The sequence below is a fragment of the Triturus cristatus genome, chromosome 10, assembly GCF_964204655.1.
Source record: "Triturus cristatus chromosome 10, aTriCri1.1, whole genome shotgun sequence".
Lineage (NCBI taxonomy): Eukaryota > Metazoa > Chordata > Amphibia > Caudata > Salamandridae > Triturus > Triturus cristatus.
The window spans coordinates 63114299-63138305 of record NC_140593.1 but is presented as its reverse complement, the minus strand read 5'-3'; the positions used below and the strand labels follow the sequence as shown (position 1 = coordinate 63138305).

General features: G+C 44.5%; 1 protein-coding gene across 1 annotated transcript in view; it reads left to right on the top strand.

The window, feature by feature from the left end:
* Positions 1 to 22692, top strand: part of COLQ (collagen like tail subunit of asymmetric acetylcholinesterase) — a 778371-nt gene extending 755679 nt beyond the window's left edge. Inside the window, exon 17 of the mRNA XM_085630419.1 lies at positions 19868 to 22692. Coding sequence (XP_085486545.1) covers positions 19868 to 19937 — 70 coding nt within the window. The 3' untranslated portion in view covers positions 19938 to 22692. The remainder of the gene's footprint in view (positions 1 to 19867) is intronic.
* Positions 22693 to 24007: the final 1315 nt, after the last annotated feature.

Here is a 24007-nt window from a genome sequence, read left to right as displayed (position 1 = left end):
CCTCTTTCGGCTTATCGGGACATGATGGCAAAACAGGGTAGCACTTATCAATTGCCATGCTATGTTGTCTAGTGAAGATCTCGGTCGCTTTCTCTTCTTCATCTTCCTTAAACTGCCTAGCAGCTTGCATAATCGAGACACCTTTTTCTCGTTTATCCTTTTTAGCCTGTTTGATTTCTTTCTGCTTGGCTTCTTTGCGCCATAGACGAAAGGAGTCAAACATCGCTGGCCGGGCTTTCTTCTTAAATAACTTCGCCTCCAAATTATCCAGAATTGCAGTTTCAAAACTACCATGTAGTGGCCATCTGAGAACACCATCTTTCCTCGTATAGCGGACCCATACCTCGTTTTACGTGATAGGGCCCACACCATGCTTCGAATAGAGCTCATAAGTCGGAGTCCCAACCGGAGGTATCGGACAAGAGTCCTCCAATTGGGAATCCTTGTTGCAACATCCAAGACAAGACAAGAAACCAAGACTACGGTTAGGCATTTTCGCTCACTAACCGAGTTTCAAACTTCAAGGGGCTAGCTCTACCGATATACTCGTAAATGTACGAGACCCTTGGTTTTTGGGAACTGCAGCTACCAAATAATGCTAAGGACCAAACTAAACCAAATGCAATGGAACCATGCAAACCAAAACCAAGGACCAAAGAACTCGAGTTACCAAACAAAAGAACAAACCTAAGGACTGGGAGCGACCCACTTATACTTAACTGAAAGATCAATGACGTCACCAGGAAGACCCGTCTATCGTCTCGCCGTACTAAGGACTACGCCAGGCTCCAAAACAGGTCGACAGTCAGGGCGCCAGTCCTTTGCAGCCGTCTGGAAGCGGGAACCTTCGCGGGGAAAGACCTTCGGACCACTTATGCGACATACATGGATCGATGAAGTGGGGTGCACCTCCCTCGGAAATTTCGCACGAAGCTCCTCACAATCTTCCGGCTAGGACCGGAACCGCTCGATGTCGCACCACGCTAGGGCGCCAACTGAAGGACTGGGCAACTTCTAAGACCCAGCGGTGCCAGGGGACAACACCCGAAACCTTCGAGGTTCACCTGTTTTAGCGTACTTAACAAACAGAGACATGGGACTCTTCCCCTGGCGTCAAATGATCGTCTTTAATGACTGGAGTCAGGAACAGAAGTCACAGAAGTATCATACGAGATAGATTCTAAGGAGACTGCTCGATTTGTACAAAGCAGGTCGCTCCTTAAATACTGAATATTCTGCTTCTGGCAAACATTCCTGCAAATTTACAATAATTCCCGTTTCTGGATTCCAGGCAATAAGATCTCACAATATCACATTCCCATCTCCAGGTGTCTGGCCTTCAATCACATATTTCTGACATCCCCCTATTGAAAGGTCGGACCGCCCCATAATAAAATTGGTCACCTCCTCATCATAAAAGGCTAAAGGGGAATGCAGGAACAGATGCAGAAAATAGAAGAGTCAGATAAGACATATTCGTAGGCAAATAAAAGAAGCGTGGTCTATTGTATCAGGGTCAGTAATCTTGCTCAGGCAGGACAGGACAGAAAACCAGTACGGCAGGGTCCGCCTCAAGCGACAGGGTCAGCTTTCGCCAAGTCATGCAGACTTCAGCAGAACGCGCACTAGGGACTACGTGCCCTCGAGGTTACTTAATCAGGGTCATTGTTCGGACATCGCCCATTCACTGGCTATGTGAGGGCAATGATACAAAATGGACGTCGTGCACGAAATGGAACCCGTAGGTTAAAACACAAGAACCAGCAATACATGACGAATCCTTCAGTGCAGCGTTTGCGAAAACGCTCGCTCATATTAAACTCATCATTTGCGGTTCGCTAATACCAGAATCGTCACGGCACCATTAGTTTAGAAACATGGGTTTAGTTTTCACGGAACCTCCATACAAGGACGCAGGGGCCTTCTGAACTACAGGGTCAACTGTACATAACTTGTAAAAAGTATTGTTATTTAGTTTAATTTAATGTACTAGTCTGTGGCCCGTTATTTAAAACCAGATAAAACATACATAAACATAAAAAAATACTTATTTATGATAATCAAATGGACCATTCAAATGTTTCCAAAATCTACAGATTACAACTATTTTCTCCAGTTTAGTGAAATTCAGTTGCCCGTCTAAATGTGCTAATATGAAATTCATCCTAATTACCGAAAACATAGTTAAATATACATTTGCATTTCATTACATTGTGTAGAATTAATTAAAATATGAGATGCAGTTTCAACACATGCAAATCCTTTCTAATTGTGCTAATTTAGGAATACTACACTGGGCCTTGTTAGTCTCTTCAGTAGTTAAATGACAGCATTGAACATGACTGTGTGTAAAGTATTCTCTATACAGAGTCCTGGAAAAGTACAGATAAAATGGCTTAAACTACATACAGTTTCAGTGTATTTTATTATGCTACAGAACTCCTACGGAGGGCCACATAACACAACATAAAATAGTAATAAAACCATGATACATAAGAGTTTTGTATCACAATAAACTAAACTGAAACTGCATACACACACAGACACAAGCCCGTGCGATCTGTTTCATTAGAAGACAGGTACATTGTGTAGGAAGCTGGCCCTTTATATAGATTACCAAAAAGTAGTATTCTGTGTAAAGACACGAGGTATCCCTTATAAGTGGACATGGGCTTGCTTTAACAATCCCAAGGTGCTCGATTTGTGGTAGTGTAGTTAAGCAGTTTAGGCTTATCCGATGGGAGTGTCAGGCATTTCTTGTGCCTACAGAGTCAATAAATGATGCAGAAACTCAAGAAAGAGATCCATGCCAATTTAGAAAAATAACACATATTTTTATATATATTTCAACACGGAGAACTTCACAATTGCGTAAGTACTTTTTAAGTTATCACTCTAGAGATTTAATCAATGTTAGCAAATAGTGCGTTATTATGCTGCAATGCTTACCTATGGAGAGAAGAACATTTACTACATACAGGTATTTGCAATAGGATGCGAAAGGACCCCTTTAGATCATGAGGTGTTAGGAGGCCAAGGTCCCAAGTTTCACCAGTAGTTGGGTTTTACCTGGCCTGGTCTGTCCAGGTGCAGAGGTACTGGACGGATTGGTAGCCTTGAGCGTTACACTCTAGGCACAGAATAGGGCCACTTAGAAATAAGCTGAAAAAAGGCACTTTGAGACAAGTCCGGGAGTGCCCAACAGGGGACTCAGTTTGTGAGGGTCCTGGGAGCAAGGGGGCACAGTCAGTTTTCATGGACCTGGGCCAGGTAGCTCTGGAGCAAAGGGTTTTGGTTGACTGGCCCTTGTGTGTTGTAGCCGGTCACAGCTCTCGATTTGGACCAGCAAAGGGGGACAAAATAGGACAGCTGGGCCACTCTTGGTGCTTGACTCTGTGGAGCTTATGTCCCTGGTGGGCTGGTCGGTCTTTGGATTGTTGGAGTCCAGATTGGACTCTAAGCAAGCGTTGGTCGCGGCAAGGGTCCTTACCCTGGGTATTCCTGCAGGGAGCTCATAGGAGTCCTGGCATCTTCAAACTTGGTAAGGAGACAGATCTTACCTCTGTGAGTAGGCTGACCTCTTCTTTGGTGTACTTCATTGGTAGACCCGGTATTCAGCAGCCTCTTGGAACCGGACTTCGTAGTTGGTGCCTGCAGGATGCAGGGAGGTTGCTCCTCCACTCCAAGGGAGATGCTGGCTGGTTTTTGAAGTATTGGCAAACCTCCAAGGCTTTTGGGAGATACACAGCTGCAGGATGAGTCGGGTCTTTGCAATTGTCGAGTCTGGAGTGGGAAGGCAGGGTTTGGTGCCAGAAGTCCACAGCAGTCTTCACTTCTCGCATTGATCGGCTCTCCAGTGTCCTCTTCTACTGCAGTCAGGTGAATGTAAAGTTCTGGCATCAGGGGGCCACCTAAATACTCAATTGAGGGGCGTTAGAGGAATGTAAAATAGTAGCAATGGGCTACGTGCTCTTGTGGTCACTACGCCCCACATATGACCACTTCCTTTGGGAAGTGGGCATAACCCTGTCCCAGTGTTCCTAATTCTGCCATCACCAAGATGACAGACTTTTTTAAGAGTGGAGCACATCAGGCAGCTCACCTTAAGGGTGGGTCTGACCTGTGTGTGTGCTTTACGCCTCCTCGCATTGCTAATTTCCCGCTTGTCCTGGTACCAAATGGGCCTCAGGGCAGGGGGTGGCATCTCCCAGGTCTGGGGGATAGCGGGGTCCCATTTCAAAGGCAACAGAGGCTTTAAAGTCTCTGACTTTGGTATGCTGATTTACTAGCCATCCTGCTGGAGGAGGAGTAAACATTTCCTGCAGGAGCAGGGATTGTTTCTGGCCTCTGAGAATGGGGCTGTTACCTCCTAGGGGGTCAGAAACATGTCTGTGGTGGCAGCACCAGTCAGCACATTAGAGGGCTAGTAGGGTTAGGTGGTACCTCTAAGGTACCCTCTGGCTGCATGTATTAATAAATCCATCATTGGAATCAGTACGGGTTTATTATTACAAGGTGGCTTCAGTGAAGCCATCATGTAGCTGGGGAACTCGTAATCACCAGTGCCCAGTACATATACTTAAGATGGTTTCCCTGTTGACTTGCAATGTCTAAGAATTGACTTATCTGTATAAGAACAAGGGGACCCCAGAATGCTATGACCTGGGGTGGTAATTGTTTTGGGAAACACAATGGTCTGCGTGAGGCCTAAAGTGGTCCTCGAGTAGCTACTGCTACTAATTACTTAGATGGAGTATGACTCACTTAAGGTTAAATGAAAAACCGAATCCCAAGTGGATTCAGTAAGCAATGTATGTGTGGACACAAGCTTCTAGAATGACATCACATTTTATTAACATCATAAAAAGGAGTATCATTTAGATATTTACAAATAGTTCTGGTGCTCACACATAGACGAGTGGAAGTGCGTGAAGTGATAGTGCTCCTGTGACAATAAAAACTTTACATCGCATTGAAACCAATATGCAAAACTCCTAATTAAATTAATGCAGATAAGGAGTTTTGATTTTGAGGTCGACGGCGTTTCGATCTTTTTACATTAATATCATCATCAGGACAATTAGTGTGAGCAAGTAGAATCTAAACGAGAGAAGAGAAACAACAAATTGTACCTGTGTCAAAGTATATCAATCAACAATCACTAGGTTAGCTAATCATGGAGACAGAATTAATGTGCGCAATTTACAAAAGTAGAGGGTGTACTGTGTAGGTCAGCCAACCTCATTAAAGAGAATAAATCATACGATTAGAGAAGTGGCGGCGAGCCAAAGAACAGTAGAAGAAGGTGTAGGTATGTCAACCAATGTCAGATGCCGGAAAATGCCCATATTTCTAGTGGAGTGTAGGCAAACCAACAAGGGGTATAATGGTGGAACAGCGAAGGATAGTATTCACTACATGTGAACATGCTAAGATACCGTGCTAATCGAGAACTTACTTCCAGAAGGGTTGAGGTCCAACCAAGGGAAAAGGAAAACGCGTGTGCGTTACTTACTCAGGAGCTTGCTCAGAGGCTCTCTGAAGGGTTGAAATCAATCATGGAAATAATTAGCAATCCGAGTCGGGCGGGTCAGCGTAAGAGGGTCCAGGGCCATAATTATTAAGGTCCAAGGCAACTGGAGGGGTAAAGAATTACGATTAGTGAGGGTAGAGCACTGGGGGAAGGGGAGGGGGGGCGGGTGGGAGCGGTAGGGACGCGTGTCAATGAGAAGTGCATACACTTACTTAATGATGGATGATTCGGGAAGGCAAGTCACTCATTGACAACGCTGTTCACAATAACTCATGAGCGCGGGAGTAGGGAATGAAGTGTACCTATTAATGGAGGTGTTGGCGCACACTGCGCATGTCTCTAGAGGGAGACATGGGATTCCTGTTAATCTACAAATTGAAATCTTTCAATTTTTTAGAAAAATCAGACTGAAAGCCTTTTTTCTCAACAGAGAATCCGCTCCCAACTATGACACCACTAACTTACGCCCTAAGTCTACATTCAATCCCCCCACGGGGACACTACCCCCAGAAGTGATTTGTAGTACTCAAAGACCTGGACTCCTAACCTTGCCTTGGCCTTGGGCGGAGGTTTGTTGCTTCACGTGGCCGTGGGGTGTTTGGCCTCTTTTTTCCTTTTTTTGCCTTGTTTCCTCTGCTGAGTGGGACTGGCTATCTTCTTCACTTCGTTTCCCCTTGCCTGGGGGGGCGGGGTGTGAGAAGTTGGCCTGATATATGATGTCACTAGTTCTAGTGTACACCCTGTATCAGTCCAAACAACCCTTATGGTGATTGGTTGTAAAGTCAACCTTATAGACCAGCTATCCTAGTGGTAGCATGGACAAGAGCAGTCTTAGGCTAAACTCTGTATGGCATGTGAAGCCAGCTGTTATACCACTATAATCCCTTGAATACCAAATGAAAGGACACCACACCAGGTATATATAGAATTAGAATGTATTTATTCTAAAATATACCCTCAGCACTCTTTATGAGTTCAGAGGTCTAAGTACAAACAATTTCTTAAGTATCATACGTTAAGTTACACAGGAAAATACAGTTAGGCCCAGGGGCCACGCAAACCATATACTAAGAAAGTGGTATAAGTACCACGTCATGAACAGGGAGTAGGCCTAGGGCCTAGGGAATCGCTGGGGCTACAGTACCCTACCAATAGTTAGGAAGTGGGAGGCCCACGGGAGGCGTGTGCAGTGTGGAAACACACACGCGGGTTACATTAAAGTCAATGGGAATGTAACAGTTAGAAATAGGATGAAGAAGGACACTTCCGAAGTAACTAGGAGAAAGCAACTAAAGACTTAGACACTTGGATAGTCAATATCCACTGGAGCACTGGAGTACTTGCGTTACCTCACCCACAGGAGACGGGTGCATAGGTGTGAAGATGTGTCGGGTGTCGTCGCTGGATCCTATGGATGCCTGAAGAACAGATGCTGGCAGGCGGCCAGGAGGAAGATGTCCGATGGATCCAAGGATGGATCTTGAAGGAAGAACACCTGCAAGCAGAGGGGACAAAGTCTGGGTCACTAGCCAGTGACCGTATGGAACCAGGAAGGAACCAGGTGATGTCGTGCAGAACACAGGTGATGTCTTGAAGCTTGTCTCTGCAGTTGCGTGGACCAGGAGGCGTCGAGGACAACCAGAACCAGGGTACGAGCTGCCCCACAAAGGATCTTGCTGATGGCAGAGTCGACGTTCCGATTGGAGTCAACAAGCCTTGGCAAAGGCAACCCACGCGGAAAGGGAAATTCACTTCAGGTGCAGACCAGAAAGGTCTGTGGTGCTTCTCTTTTACAGGGAAGCAAGGGCCAGTCTGGAGAAGCCAAACCAGCGGTGGAAAGTTAAGGGTTCGTCGTCACTGAGGCTGCTAGCCAACGGGCCAGCAACCGGACAGACGCGTCAAGCAGGATAATGCAGAAGGGCCCCACGCAGAACTCGTGGAGTGGGGAGGGCTGATCTTTGATGCAGATGGTGCTCTGGGTAGGGGCTTCTCAATCACCAGAGCACAACTTCGAGGGTGCCTCAGAAGCTGCACTGGAAGCTACTCGCCAATTTTCCCAGGTAGCCGGTCCCACGTCTCTCGTCGCCTCCACGGATCTCAGCTCGGCTGTGGATGTGGATCAGGGTCGGAGAAGTCTGGAGGTCAAGGCACTGGTTGGGCTCTGCAGTCGGTTCCTCGTAGAACTTGGGCAAAGCAAACAGCAGGTCGCTTGTTGGTGCCTGTTTGCACAGGGTGGCCACTCCTTGGCCACAAGGGAGATTCTTCAGTCTTCTTGTCGTCGAATGTCGAAGGTCCAGAGTTTCGTGTCTAGTTTCAGTTCAGGATAATCCAAAGTCCTAGGGACTCAGCTCCCACTCTTATACTAATCTGGGGGGCTGGGTTACCTGCTAGGTCCCTCCTATGGGTGGGACCAGGGAAGGGGGTGGTTACACCCCCTTCCCTTTGTCCAGTTTCGCGCCAGGGCTGGGGCTGGAGTGCCCCAGCACCAGTTTGAACCGGGCTATGCATGGGACACCTTGTGTGCCCCAGGCAGTGTCTCGTTTCTTTCATCCCTCCCTGCCCCAATACACTAAGTCCTGTCTGGGGTGGTGCTAGCACCTCCCAAGGCAGGAAACCTATTGTCCAAGCCTCCCTTGCTGGAAGGACACCCAGCAGCAGGAGGTCAGACTTGTGTCCGTGGCAGCAGCATCCATTTTGTGATGCTGGGGCTCTGGTTAACTTTAAACGGGTAAGTAGGATTTTAACATGTCTTCTCCCTCTAGAAGGGGGGAATGCTATCCTCATCGCCAGCAATGGTGTGGGGGTAGTATTCCAAAGTGTTAGACACCTTACACGACATGTTTTGATAAAGCCAAACCATAGTTACCATAACCGCGAGTATTATAAGGCACTTTAAGAGTATATGGTAGGCGATATCATAGAACAGCTATAAGGACATGGTTCCGAAAGCTGCAGACAGGCTCAGCTCATGCTAGAGCACCATCTCACATGTTACCAAGCACTCTGCCTCCAGGATTGTTAAGGCCTGCCATAGGAGTGGCTTAAAGGTTACCCATGTGTCTATATATAATGTAGGTACAGGAATACTATTCCTTAGCAAGGGGTGATTACATGACCTTGCCCCAGCTGAGTGATCAGCCAGTTGTGTCATGATGGGAGGCCAGCCAGGGGTGGCATAATACATGCTGCAGCCCCTGGTAGGCCTAGGGTACACCTATGCCCTGGGTACCTAAGGTACACTGTACAGGGTCCTATAAGGTGATCCTTACCAATTGGGTTATGTACCTAAAGTACATAGTATGAATTTAGAGAGAGAACAGCTGGGCTGTGGGTCTGATTAGCAGGCCCACAGCCACATCTAAGTCAAAAACCAGTGAAGCAAAAGCAAAAAGTGGGGGTGACCATAGTAAGCAGACCCTACTCTCCTACACGGGGCTCCTCGTCCTGTTTGGACTCGGCCCCCGGGCGGTCCTCTGTCCTGCCCCGGTGTGTGAGGTACTCTCGCAGACCCTCCTTCCCCTTGGGTATGGCTAGGGTATCTATTGTACTTGAAGGAATCTGCGGCTAGTAGTCTCTATCAGATGTACGAGTTACTTACCTTCGGTAATGATGTATCTGGTAGAGATGATTCTAGCCGCAGATTCCTTCACGGCCCGCTCTTCCTCCCTGTTCTGCGAGGGCTTGTGTCTTGTTTTTTTGCACTCGCTTCCCTATGGGAGGCTGTGTCTTCTATGAGTACATTCATTCCCTCTTTCTGTCGGGCGGTTCACCTGTTCACCTTTTCCTCACTGTTGTCACATGGGAGGATCGGCTTGTTGGTACTTCTGGCTCTTTGCGACCCTTGAGGTTGGGGTCTTTTGGCTGTGCCTCTGCCCTTGTTCCTGATGAGGGTTGCCACACTCTGTGAAGGGGATGTTTTGGAGTTTTGTCGTTCCCTGTGTGTCCCCAACTGGTTCCCCCTCCTTGTCTTGGTTGGGGTTGTAGTCCTGTTGCTGACATTTTTACATATGTCCCTTGTCTCATGGGGGGGCTGTCTCTGTACTGGCAGGGTTGCTGCCCTGTTCTTTATTCTTTCCCTGCCTTTGGGTACTGCAGTGCCGGGAGCTGCTCTTTATGGTGTTGTTCCTCACCATTCTCTTTTGCTGCTCTTTTGCACACTGTTCTTATACTCTCACAGTTTTGTCTGCTGACTCAGCGTTGTGGCACGGAAAAGTTCACCGAAGAAAACTGATGTAGGCGCGCCGGGGTGGGACTTATGTGACCTCGCGGACGTCACGTGCGCTGACGACGCCTGGGCGGAGCTGCGTGATGCCGTCCCCCCGGCGCGCAGGGATGCTGGGCAAAAGGTTTTCCGGATCCAGTCTCACGCCTGGGGATAATTTTACGTGAAGGAATCTGTGGCTACAATCGTGTCTACCAGATGCATCGTTACCGAAGGTAAGTAACTCGTATGTTACAAATGCCCAGACCGACACATTTGTCCACATGGTTCGCTGTTCAAATTGCTTGATATAGACAATGGCCAAAGCAGATGGTGCGTTACCAATATATATTCTCCTGATATCCCTCTTTTGGAAAATCCTGGTATACCTCCTACTCTAAATAAAGGGGTTCAGACTAGGCTTATGAAAGCAGTCTGCAATTTTTTACGTTTGATGGAAAATTAAGCCAGGGTATTAAAAGGTTCATGAGATTGAGGACAGGTAGATTTTGAGTAAGCTGTAATTCAGCAAGGAGGTTTCTATGGAGACACACAAACAGGCCAGTACAATAGTCTAGTCATAAAATAATTAAGGTCGATATTACAGGTATAAAAGGTAGTGTTGAGACAATCCTGTTTCATAAAAAAGGGAATTACTTTAAAAGTAAGCGCTTCCTTGATTTGATTTATTAGTTTTTTTTCAAAGCAGTTTAGTGGATTTATATATCAGCAACCCCAAACATCTCCCCTAAATCCCCCGTTCAAGTATAATGAAAAAGTCTCCGATATCTGACCAACAGGTAATGACAACTGGCACAGCAGGGTCTGCAGTGGCACATTTCGGGTAAGCCAGACTGACTAATTCCGGTCTGGGGAAACGTGATCCCTGTAACTATCATTTACAGTCCTTTCCAGCATCGCAACAGGTGCGAATGAGCCCTTCTGGTCTACTGGGCCTTGTAGGGTGAGGTATTGCCTGAGTGGGGCCCATATGTCGTTGGGTCTATACTGTAGGATCTGCATAGCAGCAAAGTTTGTGGCAATTTCTCCCCCATATCTAACATCTTTGAGCAAGTCCGTAATCTTGGGGAGTTGGGCCCTTCATCCACATTTTCAGGAGTCTGTGCTTTGCAGACAGAAGCAGGACAGTCATTAGGTTATGGTCTGCCCTAGGGAAATCTTTGACTTAACTTAACAGCAATACTTTGGGGGTGCAGCTAACTGTAAAGCCCACAATGTCCCCAATTACACGCACTATCTCTGCACAGTATTTCGCAATTGGTGGACACTGGCACGCTAGGTATTAGAAAGCTGCAGGGTCAGCTTGGCATTGTGTTTAATAAGAGGGTCTCTCTGGGTCTATCCTGTAGAGCAGGTCAGGGAAGCAGTACAAGCTGTTTAAGAAATTAAAATAGAAGAACTTGGGATGGTAGTTGATGGATACCTTTTTTGTTTGCATCTAATAGTATTTCCAGACCTCTGGTCGAATCTCCTCTCCCATATCCGTTGCTCACTTCCCCAAAGCTTGAGTAGGGACTATGTGGTGTCCAGGGACATATAGCCAATATTGCCTGGATGCACATCTTCCACTCTGATGATCTCTGATCATCTGCATGAGCTGGGTCAACTCAACCGGTACATCAGTGAATGGCGGCCATCTCAAACCAATGTCATCGCTGATTCTTAAGCAATCAAATCTATACAGGGTATTCAGTGTCCACCCCCCCACATATTGTTCATAGGTTATAAATTTGGTAGCCACGTATAAACAGAAATAAATAAACTCAAAGGAGCTTTTAAATTTCAAAGTTAGACCTTTAAAGTAGTCTCCTTCTTTATGGAACAGGATTGTCTCAACACTCCTGTTATTAAACCTTTTAATTCCCTGGTTTCATTTTTCATCATCAAGATTGAAGTGCTATCCAACAATATTAAATTTAAATAGTAATGACCCATTCCTCCTCAAAGTTCAAAACAGCACAGAGAGGAAGTTGCCATGAGGCCTACAAGGCATTATTCTTGCACAGTTCCAATAATTTCTGCCTCACCGTACACAGTTGCTGTCTCTTGCATCCTTCTGGTCAGATCATTTGCCTGTCTGCTGTGGAGTATCACAGGTTCCCTATCGCAGCTAAGGTACTTTCAGCTCAAGGCATTATCATTTGGAGAATATGCCCAAACCCTCATCAGTCTTGATCACCCAGCGCCCCAGTTCAGAACTACGATTGAGAGAAGATTGATGGCCATTCAAGAGTGTGCTCCAACTTCCAAACATCTAATGAAATAAATAAAACTCTTTGGATAGCATGTTGTGGCCTTCAGTGCTTGGGACTCTCAATCAGCTGCTCAGAAAAAAGCTAATGCTTTAGGGGGCGCAATAAACTCTGACTCATCTCTTTCGTCACACGTCAGTGAAGTATTATCTTCATTCGTTATGATACTGCGAACAATCTGGAAGATCCTACCTTTTATACCTGTAATAGCCACCTTAATTCTTTTATGACTAGACTATTGTACTGGCCTGATTGTGTGTCTCTACGGAAACCTCCTTGCTGAATTACAGCTTATTGAAAATCTACCTGACCACACGCCCTGCAAGCTCTGTAAATTTGACCACATCATAGAGGCATGACACTCTCCATTTGCCCCCAAATGAGCTACAAATTTGGTCTAAGGCCTTTATGCATTACCCATAGGAATTTTTCCGACCTTGAAAAATCTGAACTGAAGAACCTCTTGGTTCCTGACACCCCTACCTGCACCTTGCACTCCACTCACCTCATGCTGTTTTCAGTAACACGTGCTAAGAAGGCACAACTTTGCGGACACCCTCTTTTCACGATCTGGCTCACTAGTTGTAAACATCAGTCTCTTTAAATATAATAGCCCTGAAAACCACCTGTTCTTCAGATGGGTACTGAAAAATTTGAATATAATGCACGTACAATAAGGCAGACGGGATATCTGCCATGCTTGTGATTGAGTAATCTGCTCCAAAACTAGTGAACGTACAGCATTTAATATCATGAAGCCATTTTGAAACATATTAATTTTAAATCTGAAGCTATTACAGTTAGTATGCTCTATGTCCTATGGCATTTGAAGTAGTGTATGGTTAAATAAGACGGCAATGTAATCAGTGTAATACGCAGCACAGTTTCTTTTCTGTTTAGATCACTCGGATGGAAAAGCGCTTACATTCAGATCACAAATATATAGGCCATGTAAAGGAGATACAACAACACACTTCCCTTTCATCTCTCACACACTGCATATGGTTCTGTAGTTTTATTGCATCCATCTTAATCAATAACCAGGTGATGACAGGAACTAATTAATGAGAGGCACCCATATGGATCGTTATACCCGAGGTCACGATCTATTCTATAGAACCTGTAGAATCTACAAAAACACATTGTAACGGCTCCGACTTGTGCGTTAGGCTTCAGCGTGCCACCATAGTTCATGCCATCATTACATGCATGGTAGACATCTTTCAAAAACTAACCTGTGGCATCAGAATAGCATCTACAGCTTGTGCCCAAAGACAGGGTTGACCAGGCAGAGCCTTGCCAAGATGTTTGAAGGAGGGGCTTAATACTGCCAACAGTCTGTAACTAGAGGTAATTCTGTACAGCACTTTTTATGTATGACACAGATGTTGATCCTTTCTACTAAAAGGGCACTGTACTCTTGGCCAGTATGACTATAAATGCCGTCATCAAAACAGCCGCCCATCAAGTGAACAGTTTTAAGGGCCATATTCGCTCATCAGTTCGGGCTTGTGGATTAGGGGATTTACTGGTCATTATGGAGTACACCACATATTCTGCCTTTCTCCATTCAAGGATCTTCTTTGATAGTTATAAACATTAGAATCAGGTTCTCCAGCATATCCCTGCCCCCTCGAAATCCTTCATCTATCGCCCGAAACCATTGTACTTCCCTTGAGTGCCATCTTCAACGCCAGTTCACATCCAGGAGTTTTCCAGTAGAATGGAAGAAAGCGTCCATACTCCCATAATTAAAAAAAAACACACTGGACATTAAGGATCCACTCATATAGGCCTATCTCCAGACTCCCCTTCCCATCGAAGGTGGTGGATAAGACCATTAACTTAGAAATATCCACCTTTATCATTCAGAACAAAGTCTTGGATCCTTGTGAGTTTGGTTTTCGTGCACATTATAGCACAGAACTGGCGCTCCTCACAGACACTGAGGAGCTCAGATGGATGCTGGATGGCGGGGGGAGTGCCACCCTAATCATGTTGGATCTGTCAGCAGCATTTGACATTGCCAATCACAGGCTGCTGATGGACTATCTGGCCACCATCAGGATCAGGGATAAAGCGCTCTCCCTGCTTGGCTCCTTCCTGTCTGAGCAATCTCAGTGGGTCGCACTAGGCGACTATGTATCCCCTACTTTTTACGCCCTTGTGGGGTACCTCAGGGATCATCCCTGAGTCCCACACTTTTTAATCTTTATGTCACCCTTCTGGCCAAACTTATTAAAAGCTACAGTTTTGCCCTAGTATCGTACGCGGATGATACGCAAATAATTGTCTCAGTAAGTGGCCCACCCAGTTCCACAGCAAGCAGCTTCCATGACTGCATAAGTCACATTGGGAATCGGATATTAGACAACTGTCTGAAAATGAACTCCTCCAAAACAGAGGTTTTGCTCTTTGGTAACAACCATATTTGGACCAACAATTGGTGGCCGACCTAGCTTGGTCCACTACCTGCGCCTGTTCCAAAAGCAAAAAATCTGGGATTCTTCATGGACACTAAGCTCAAATCAACTCCACCACTTCTAACTGCTTTTTCATCCTAAGGAAAACAATTATATCTGTCTTGATATTCTCAAGACTTGATTATTGTAATGCTCTTCTTACCAGTGCAACAAAATGCAGCCTCCAAAAACTGCAGACAGTACAAAATACCGCAGCCAGGGTTCTCCTGGGAATCCCAAATCAGACACTAACCACCGCTCTGTCCCAGCTTCACTGGCTACCCATAGCAAATCGGATTCAGTTTAAATCTCTTTGCATTGCTTTCAAATCCGTCAGCCAATTGGGCCCAAACCAGCTTGCACACTATCTAAAACCCTATGTCCCTGCCAGGTCCTTAAGATCAGCCGAACTCAGAAATCTGATTGTCCCCAGAGTATCAAAGACTAAGGGGTCTATTAGGATGGCGGTCGGATTTCCGTCGCCGGGCTGGAGGCGGTCATCCGCCCGCGATCGCAACCCAGAAAACCACCGGTGACATTAGCATGGCGGTAACGGCCGCGGCGGGGAGATTTTCCGCCCACCACTTTTCCGCCGGTAGCAGTCCGCACGCTTGCCTGGCGGGCGGAGCTGGACTGCTAAAATGGGGCCAGTGCAGGGTCAGGCTCTGCCGGCATGATTATGATGCCGGCGGTAGCCAGCCTTTCTGTGGCGATGGACCTGCCATGGAAAGGCATGCGGAGAATGTCTCTGGGGGCCCATTGCGGGCCCCCAATGTGTTTGGGGGGATTTGGGTGTACTGGTGGGTACCCATAGTACCCCCCTACATCTCCCAGTACCAGGTGGCAGGCAATGAGCAGTTCCTGCCATGCGGTGCAGGGATATGCTGGACATGCTTTTTTGGACATCACGGCGGTGCTGCTGGCAGCAGCAACCTCCGCAATGTTAAATGCTGCGATCGTACCGCCGTGGTCGGATTTCGACTGCGGAGCATACTAATTGGACCGGCGGTTAGGCCGCGATCCTAGCGAGTGGTGTTTTCGTACTACCATGGAGGTCGGAGTGATTTTCCAACCACCATCCTAATAGACCCCTAAGTGGGGTGGAAAGAGTTTCACCACCACGGCAGCCAAACTGTGGAACTCCCTACCAACCCCTCTTAACCCCTTCAGTGCCCCGCCCTTTCCCCCTCCTGTGCCGGGCCTTTCATTAGCGGGCGGGGTCCATGACGAGATAGTCTCGTCATGGGCACAGCGCAACCGTGCTCCATGACGAGACTATCTCGTCATGGGCATTGAAGAGGTTAAGAAAGAGACCAATTTGCTAATTTTTTAGGAAGGGCCTAAAAACATGGCTCTTTAGGGCATAAGCCTTTTCTCCCCTCCTGTAATTAAGCTGGATGTGCCCTCAGGTAGCACCTAGACAACTTAGGGTCTTTCTGCACTTTATAAATCAATCATCATCATAGGAACTGTCCTGTCCGTGTCTGGGATTAAAGAACACTTTTTTACAATATACTAACAAATCAGGAGAAATGCCACAAAAAAAAACATACGTTTAAATGCATAACCATGCATTTCAGCCTGTCTAAAGATGGAATTACCAAGCTGTGGATGCTTGTCTTTTTTGTTTTTATTTAAAAAAACATACGCCCTAATTGAGAAATAGTACAAACTTCTATCACCTTGCTATCCACTTCTGTTTTTCCAGGTTTTGAGAGAAGGATCCCGGGACACATATTGGGTTGAAAACCTATTTTCCGATCGGAGAAGTCTTTTTATTACTAATTCTTTTGTTTTTCACTTAACGCCTTTCATAGACTAGAATGTTTTGTGGCAGAAACTTTGTGGATTTTTCCATCTTTTCCACTATTTTTTATCAAAGTGATTGACAGCCGTGCCCTCTCTATTTGTAAAATACTCCCGCTATCGGAAAAAGAAAGCACCAAATAATTTTAAGCAAGTTAGTTTTCTAAAAGCGCGCGAATGCCGAGGCTTCTTGGCGCTAGCGTCCTCAAAATGGGACTGGGAAACAAAAACTGACCTGTTTAGTGCTTGAAGGGAAAAGCCAGGTTTTTAATGATTTCCTACAAAGTACCTGGTTCGATTGAGACCTCAGAGAGAAAGGCATGTTGTTCCAAAGTTTGCATTCTTTATAGGAAAAACTTCATTTCTTTCCATTCGAATTTCATTATTAAGAAAAAAAGCAAAGACTACAGGGAGGTAGTTAGGGATGGTCTTGTACTGTCCAATCAAGTTAGTAGTGCTTCTATGGACTCAGCAGATTTAGCTGCATCTGGTTTCTGCCAAGGGCTCACACTCTCAAAACTGCCTGGTTAAGGCTAATTTCCTGAAATCAAGAGGCTTAAACAAAGATATGAAACATGATGCTCAGTTGGAGCTATTAAAACTTCAGTTTTATGGTTCACTTCTATTCGTGCCTCACACAGGTTAGAAGATATTGAGGACGTCATCCAATGCAGAAATATCAAAGTAATGGGGATGAAGGACAAGGAAGACATTTCAAAGCCCAATATAAACATGGTGACCGGTATTACCAACCTTATGAGCCTTGTCTGGGCAGCTGCAGCATCAACAGTAGCAATCTCAGTAATGCCAACAGTACCAGTCACGCCTTTCTTCTAGAAGCCACAGATCCCAACTTCACCACTAACTATATTCTAGAAGGAAGTCCAGAGGCAAGTCTTGCAAATGACTCCCTCACTTCCTGTTATCTGTTATTCTGTTAGGGGGGAGTATTACAAAACATCCCAATGAATGGCAAGGCATTACCAGAGAGATGAGTGCTGCATATTATACAAAATGGTTCTACTTTACATTTCAAGGCACCTTCTCCTTCACTTCCACTGAAGAAGGCCCCAGATTCTCAACTGAACCCACTAAAGAAAAGAGACCCAAACTCTACTTTAAAAAAAGGCAACAGGCCCGAAGGAGAAGGCATTTACTCAAGGTACTTATCAGTTACAGAAGAACTGGCCAACCATGGATTACAGACCAATATTAGCTTTCAGACAACAGATGGATCAGAAAAGAAAGATTATGTATTATGGTACTTCCCCTAATACTTCCGGAAATGAAGAAAGGAGATTGGATGTTTACTGTGGACTTACAGTATGCTTAATTCCACATTCCCATTCTCAACAGCCACAAGAAATGTCCAAGATTTGCCGTGGAACAATCTGTCAATAGAGAGTTTCTACCATTTGGAAAAAAGTCAACGCTCAGGACATTTCAAAATACATGGAAGTGAACTTGGCATACCCAAGGAAAAAGGAAATCTTTATATACCCCTAGCTAGATGATTGGCTGATCAAACCAGCAACCCACAAGAAGTACAAAGTATTTCCCACCCACATTGAAGCTTCTCAACAGGTTAGAACTGCAACTGAATATCATGGTAAACAGGGTACTGGGATCTTGCATGTGATCAGGACAATTCTCATTTTTATGACTTCAATGAAGGTCCTTATGATGCAGAACCAGGATTACAAGTAAGTGACCATTTCCCTTACTTTAAGGCTAGCAAATTGTTTCCTACCATACAAGTTAAATGATGTGTCTGTTCAAAGGTTTTTCAGATAGCTCTAAAGTGCTGCTATTTAAACTCCTTTTACCAAATTGTAAAAGGTCTTCTCCTGACCCTTATGCATAGGCTGCAACATCTTGTTACAGTTATTGCTTAGCAATCCTTTGTTTTTCAGTTTTTTGGTCTGTTGGTGAAGCCAAGTGAACCTCAATTTGTTCCATGCTTTTTCCCTTCTGTATTTCCATGCCAGTGATAACAGCACTTTACATATAGGGCAGATATCTGAATCAAAACTCTGTTGTTTAAGCCCTGCTTTGCTAGGACTGTTATTCTCCCATACTTCTTCATGTGTGATAGTCTTGTAATACATACTCTGGTTCCTTACACATATTTAATACTGAACCATCTTAATCGTCAATCCAGATAATATTGCTGCATACATTGGTAACAGGTTCAGAAGATAGAGCAAACTTGTATTCTGCCTATGCTTTATTGTCACACCTGTTAAATATTCTTATTTCATTTGGTTGGATTCTTGATTTCTTTCTCATCACAGTATTCTTACCGTGCACTGAGGGTCAGACCCTCCCACCTGTGGAGCCCAGACTGAGAACCTGATATCTGGTCTCACAACAGTCTGGGCCCGATTCACAGAACTAACTTAAGACAAAATCCTAAACTTACTACCATTTTGGTATTCACAGAAGGCACTTACTCATTTTGGTATTCACAGAAGGCACTTACTCATTTCGGTATTCACAGAAGTTAGGAGTCCTAACTTTAGGACTCCTAAATGCCTTCTGTGAATACCGAAAGTCTTAAAATTAGGATTTTTCTTAATTTAGTAGTCCTAAGTTTAGATTTAGGACTACTAAATTGAGAAAAATCCTAATTTTAAGAATTTCGGTATTCACAGAAGGCATTTAGGAGTCCTAAAGTTAGGAGTCCTAACTATACTACTACTAAACTGAGAAAAATCCTCATTTTAAGACTTTCGGTAGTCACAGAAGGCATTTAGGAGTCCTAAAGTTAGGAGTCCTAAACTTAGGACTACTAAATTGAGAAAAATCCTAATTTTACGAATTTCGGTATTCACAGAAGGCATTTAGGAGTCCTAAAGTTAGGAGTCCTAACTATACTACTACTGAACTGCAAAAAATCCTAATTTTAAGACTTTCGGTAGTCACAGAAGGCATTTAGGAGTCCTAAAGTTAGGACTCCTAACTTCTGTGAATACCGAAATGAGTAAGTGCCTTCTGTGAATACCAAAATGAGTAAGTGCCTTCTGTGAATACCAAAATGGTAGTAAGTTTAGGATTTTGTCTTAAGTTAGTTCTGTGAATCGGGCCCAATATGTTTATCTGTCCTATGCCCTCTTTGTATATGGGGTTTATGCCGTTGTGACTGTATATCTGTTTGCGATTCTGTATCTATGTAGGAAAGTCACTGGAACATTGGTTGCAAGGTGACAATGTTTTTGATCAAAAGCTCAGGAATTGAGTGTAGAATGGCTCACGGGCTAATGCTTGAGGCACACCCCGATAGCTTGTGGGCGGCAATAGTGTTGAGAGAGCACAAACATAGAAGGAGTGGACAGGATCAATGGCGTCGCAGTTGGATTGCAGTAGTAAACTGTGCACTGCATAATGCCTGTTGAGGAAGAGTACTGGCCTTACGGTAGAGCCTCAGTGCTAAAGTGCTGGGACAGAACTAATGCTTTGGTGCTTTAACTGTGGGGTTTGTGTCCTGATGAAACGTTATGAAATAGTAGGAAGGTTCCTGCAGACATGCTAATGTTCATGACGTTCAATGGTTTCATAATTACTTCCTAATCCAAGTGGTCTTCTTCTGCAGGTCCTATGGGCACCTACGCTGTACTGCCTACTGCTACATAGACTCAACACAATGTCGTTACTTCACCTGAGTCAGAAAAGTGGAGAAAGGTGGGCGCCCCGCGCCTTGTAGCCAGGTCATTGGGTGCTACCTTGAAGAAGAGCAACAAGGATGAGCGTTTTGCAAAACTAAATAAACCCAAGTGCAGCATGTGTGCGGGGAACAGTGAATCTCCTGATTGAAGACTTCTGTCTGCTGTCGATGGCTATCCTGAGATCCGCCCTGGGTGCATCTGGCTGGATGGATAACAAGGACCATTGCATCCCGTCTTAACGGAACACACTGATCTGTGTTAGCCAGAAGAACTTACTTTTAAAAAAATGCTGAATAGACAAAATAGATAAATGAAACTGCTGGTAAGCGGATTCTCAATGAAAGGATTCATATGCTAACCAGACAACCATACCTCGACTGAACACTGTTAAACACTATCTATGAAGCTTCAGGTACCTTCACTCTCTTTTCAATCAAAAACATTTGACACTTCCTGGGTCAGGGGGCGCTGTGTTAAAGGAGAAGAGGTCACCATTGTTTCTGTTTATCTTTACACATAATGTGAAACTGGAATATGACATTACTATATTGTGCATGAAAAACGGCTGGCCTGACATGCAAAACACGGAACCAAACAACGTCATCTCTGTGGCGCGTACTGCACATTGAACAGCGAATCTGGGAATGGAGCCGCTATCCTTTATGTCATGACCAGAGGAGAGACAGCTGGGACTCGGGCCATGAAGGCCCACTGGGAGCACTGAGGAAAGGGAGTAAGGGCTGTGTGTGCGATGGAGTCGAAGCTGCTGTCGGTGTTATATTGCAAAAATGTGTATAGCTCCGTATTGCCAGGAGCATGGCTTATTGGATATGCATCATGACCATGACTCAGCCACATCAGTGGCTTGCACGCTTCATGTTATTACTGATAATGGAAAGCTCAGCATGGAGATACTCAAAGGCTACCACGACTGGTAGAAAACTGGATCTAAGTGGACACAGAAGACATTGGGCCTGGATCACACCCCTCCTAGGGTCAGCTTACAACCTCATCTCCACATACTCATGCCTACTATCTTTCTCACACATCAGTTCATCAGCCCATTAGTAATTAGCACCTCCTAGCTTCCACATACTCATATTTGTACTAAACCAATCTTTAAACCACAGCTTTTAATATTTGGTCGGTTTCATTCATTCTCTTCCACCTGCAGTCATCATGCCTCTCCTTCTTTACCCTCTGCAGTCATCACCACACCTCAGTACACCACGTCTAAAACTCAGCCCACTCCTCTACTATGTCCATTTCCCATTTCAACCCAATCCATTTCTTTCACCTCCAGCATTGAATCTCAATCCTTTGCTGCAGTTTCTTTTCACCACTCCTTTCCTATTCCCTTAAACTTCAACAATGCTCCTCCTCTACTATGTCTAGCCTTAATCCCTATGCCTTAAAATCCTTCAATGATACATCAACTTCTGTTCTGCTCCATCATTCTACTTGTTAACACACTCCTCCACCACTTCCTGTGTTTAACCCCACTCCTTCTCTACAACTCCCAGTCATCAATACACTCCTTTCCTGCTCCATTTCTTGCTCATTTACTACCTGCATTCTTCAGTTTCTCTCATTCTCCACTACCTCATTTTTACCCCCATGACTTCTCTGTGTATCACTCTTTATTTCCTACATAGATAATTTTGTCCTGCACCTTCTCTACCTCCTGGATTATTAAATCATGAGTATTCACTATCACTTTCGGTATTAGGTTCCACTCTTGTACCACTTGCAGTCATCAGTCCACTCCTATCCAACTCCTGTTCTCCTCAATACTACTCATTTTCTGCCTTCTCCAGTCTTCAATCACTTCTTCAACAGTGTCCCAGCTCAAGCCTTCTCTACCACCCACTACTTTCTCTACCACTTCTCCCAGCCCAAACCCTCTTTCAAACCAATTCCTGAATACCACTTCCAGTCTTCAGTTCCGACCTACTATGTAATGTAAGACATTTAAGACCTGGTTGTAGTAATGATCAGATCTCCACGCAGCAGCTAGCAACTCCAGTGCCTTGAGCCTCTTTCGGGTGATTTGCAGCGCTTTATAAACTATGATGGAGTTATTGATTGATACTAAGCAATTTTAATGAATTGAACCACAAAACATCACACAAAAATACAGATTTTAATTTTAATGGGAAGGTTAGAGCTTTTCTAAATTCAACTGAGGCCACCCAGCATCCAGACCATATTTTGTTTGATGCACTGGACTGCTATGAAAAATTCTGAGGATACACATTTAATTTTTTGTCTCCAATTTCAAATTCCTTCACATTTAAAGAACTTTTTACAAATTTCAGTTTTACATTTTGCCTTTATATTTATGCACTCTTTAATAATCTGTACACATTAATTTTTTTATTGAATTTTCTAAGCAGTCGCAAACCCCCTCAGTAGGCGTACTGGACCACTGGTTGAGAACAGCTGACCTAGAGTATTAGATCCAACTTCTTTTGTACCACTTCCAATTATTAACTACCTCCTTCACTGCTGTTTTCAAAATGTAACCTCCCCTTTCGCTACCAATTCCATTATTTGATAACTTCCTTTTTCTCCCACCTTATTTTCAGCCATGCCCTTACTGCATGATCACTAGGCATCATTCTTTACCATGACCAATCTTCTGTCCACTACTTTTATAGAACTTGCGGTATTCAGTAGAACATCTTGAAGATAAGTCTAATTGTCATGGCGAAGAGTTCTGTAAAGTATATTATTTTCCACTCCACTGCACCCCCCCCCCCCCGAGTTCCCGAGTTCTCAAGCACACTTTATATAATTTCATTTTATAGAACTGTATTTTCTCTACCATTCGGTTTTCCTTGAATTTCTTTTTTGCTAACCTGCAATTAAAAAACCAAAAAAAAATCCTTTCCCATCTTCCTAACCCATCCCACGTGAATTTTCGTGTTATTACCAAACTCTGTCCTTCTTGTAGCTGAAATCTTGACTTGTATTAATTGTCCATTTCAACTCCATTTATTCTGCCCCCTCTCACATCTCTCATGTTGGCCTACTACTTCGCTTGCATTTGGGTTCCTGCATCAATTATCATGTCATGCCACGTTTTGTTTTTTAACTAGCTTCCTACCTGTCAGTACTTATTTTCTAACATCCGCACCACTGAGCTCTATTCCTTATGTCAGCTTCACCCACCATTTATGTTGTCTCATGTCCCACTCCGGTAGACCTTGTAGATGAACTCTGAATCACTTTTCACCTCATTGGTCCTCATTTATGTAACGTAAGCATGACTTACCTTCCTATATTTACATCCACCACTTTTATAGTCTGATTTCACCTCTGCCCTCCACGCTTCAAGTTGTTCATAGGTTGCTTTTTTTACCTACACCTTTCTCTTCCTCTACTTCATAAAGTGGCTCCATTGTAATTCTCTCTCTTTTTTCCTCACCTGTACTCATCTTGGTAGAACTTTGCCATAATGAACCATCTCTCCAGTCTGCCACAATTTACCTCTCATGTACTGCAACATACCTCTGAGCTGTTGACACCCACAGTCTTCTTAAGCTACTGCAAAATACCTACATCTTACTGTCACATACCATTAAGCACTGTAACATACCTGCAGCTTGCTGCAAAATACCTCTATGCTACTTAAGCATTCTTGAAAGCAACAACAACATATCTTAAGTCTCCTGCAACTTACTTCTATGCTACTGCTGCATACATCTATGCTACTGCAATATATCTTACATCTATTGCCACATACTTCTAAGCAACTGATAATGTGTCATACCTCTGTGCTACTGAAGCATACTTGTAAGCTACTCATCTCAAACGTAAAACAGACCTCAAATGCCCTGTAAAAACAGTACCAGAAAGTAAGGTGCTGCAACATACATTTAAGCTACTGCAACATACCTCCGAGCTACCATAAGTACCTCTCATCTTCTACAACATACTCTCATCTGCTTCAACACAACTCCTCTTTCAAGGACTTACTATTGTAATTTCATGCCAGAAGCCCACACTCTCTTCCCTTTAGGCAACCCTAACTCAAGTATCATTCCCATCCCATCATCCTCAAT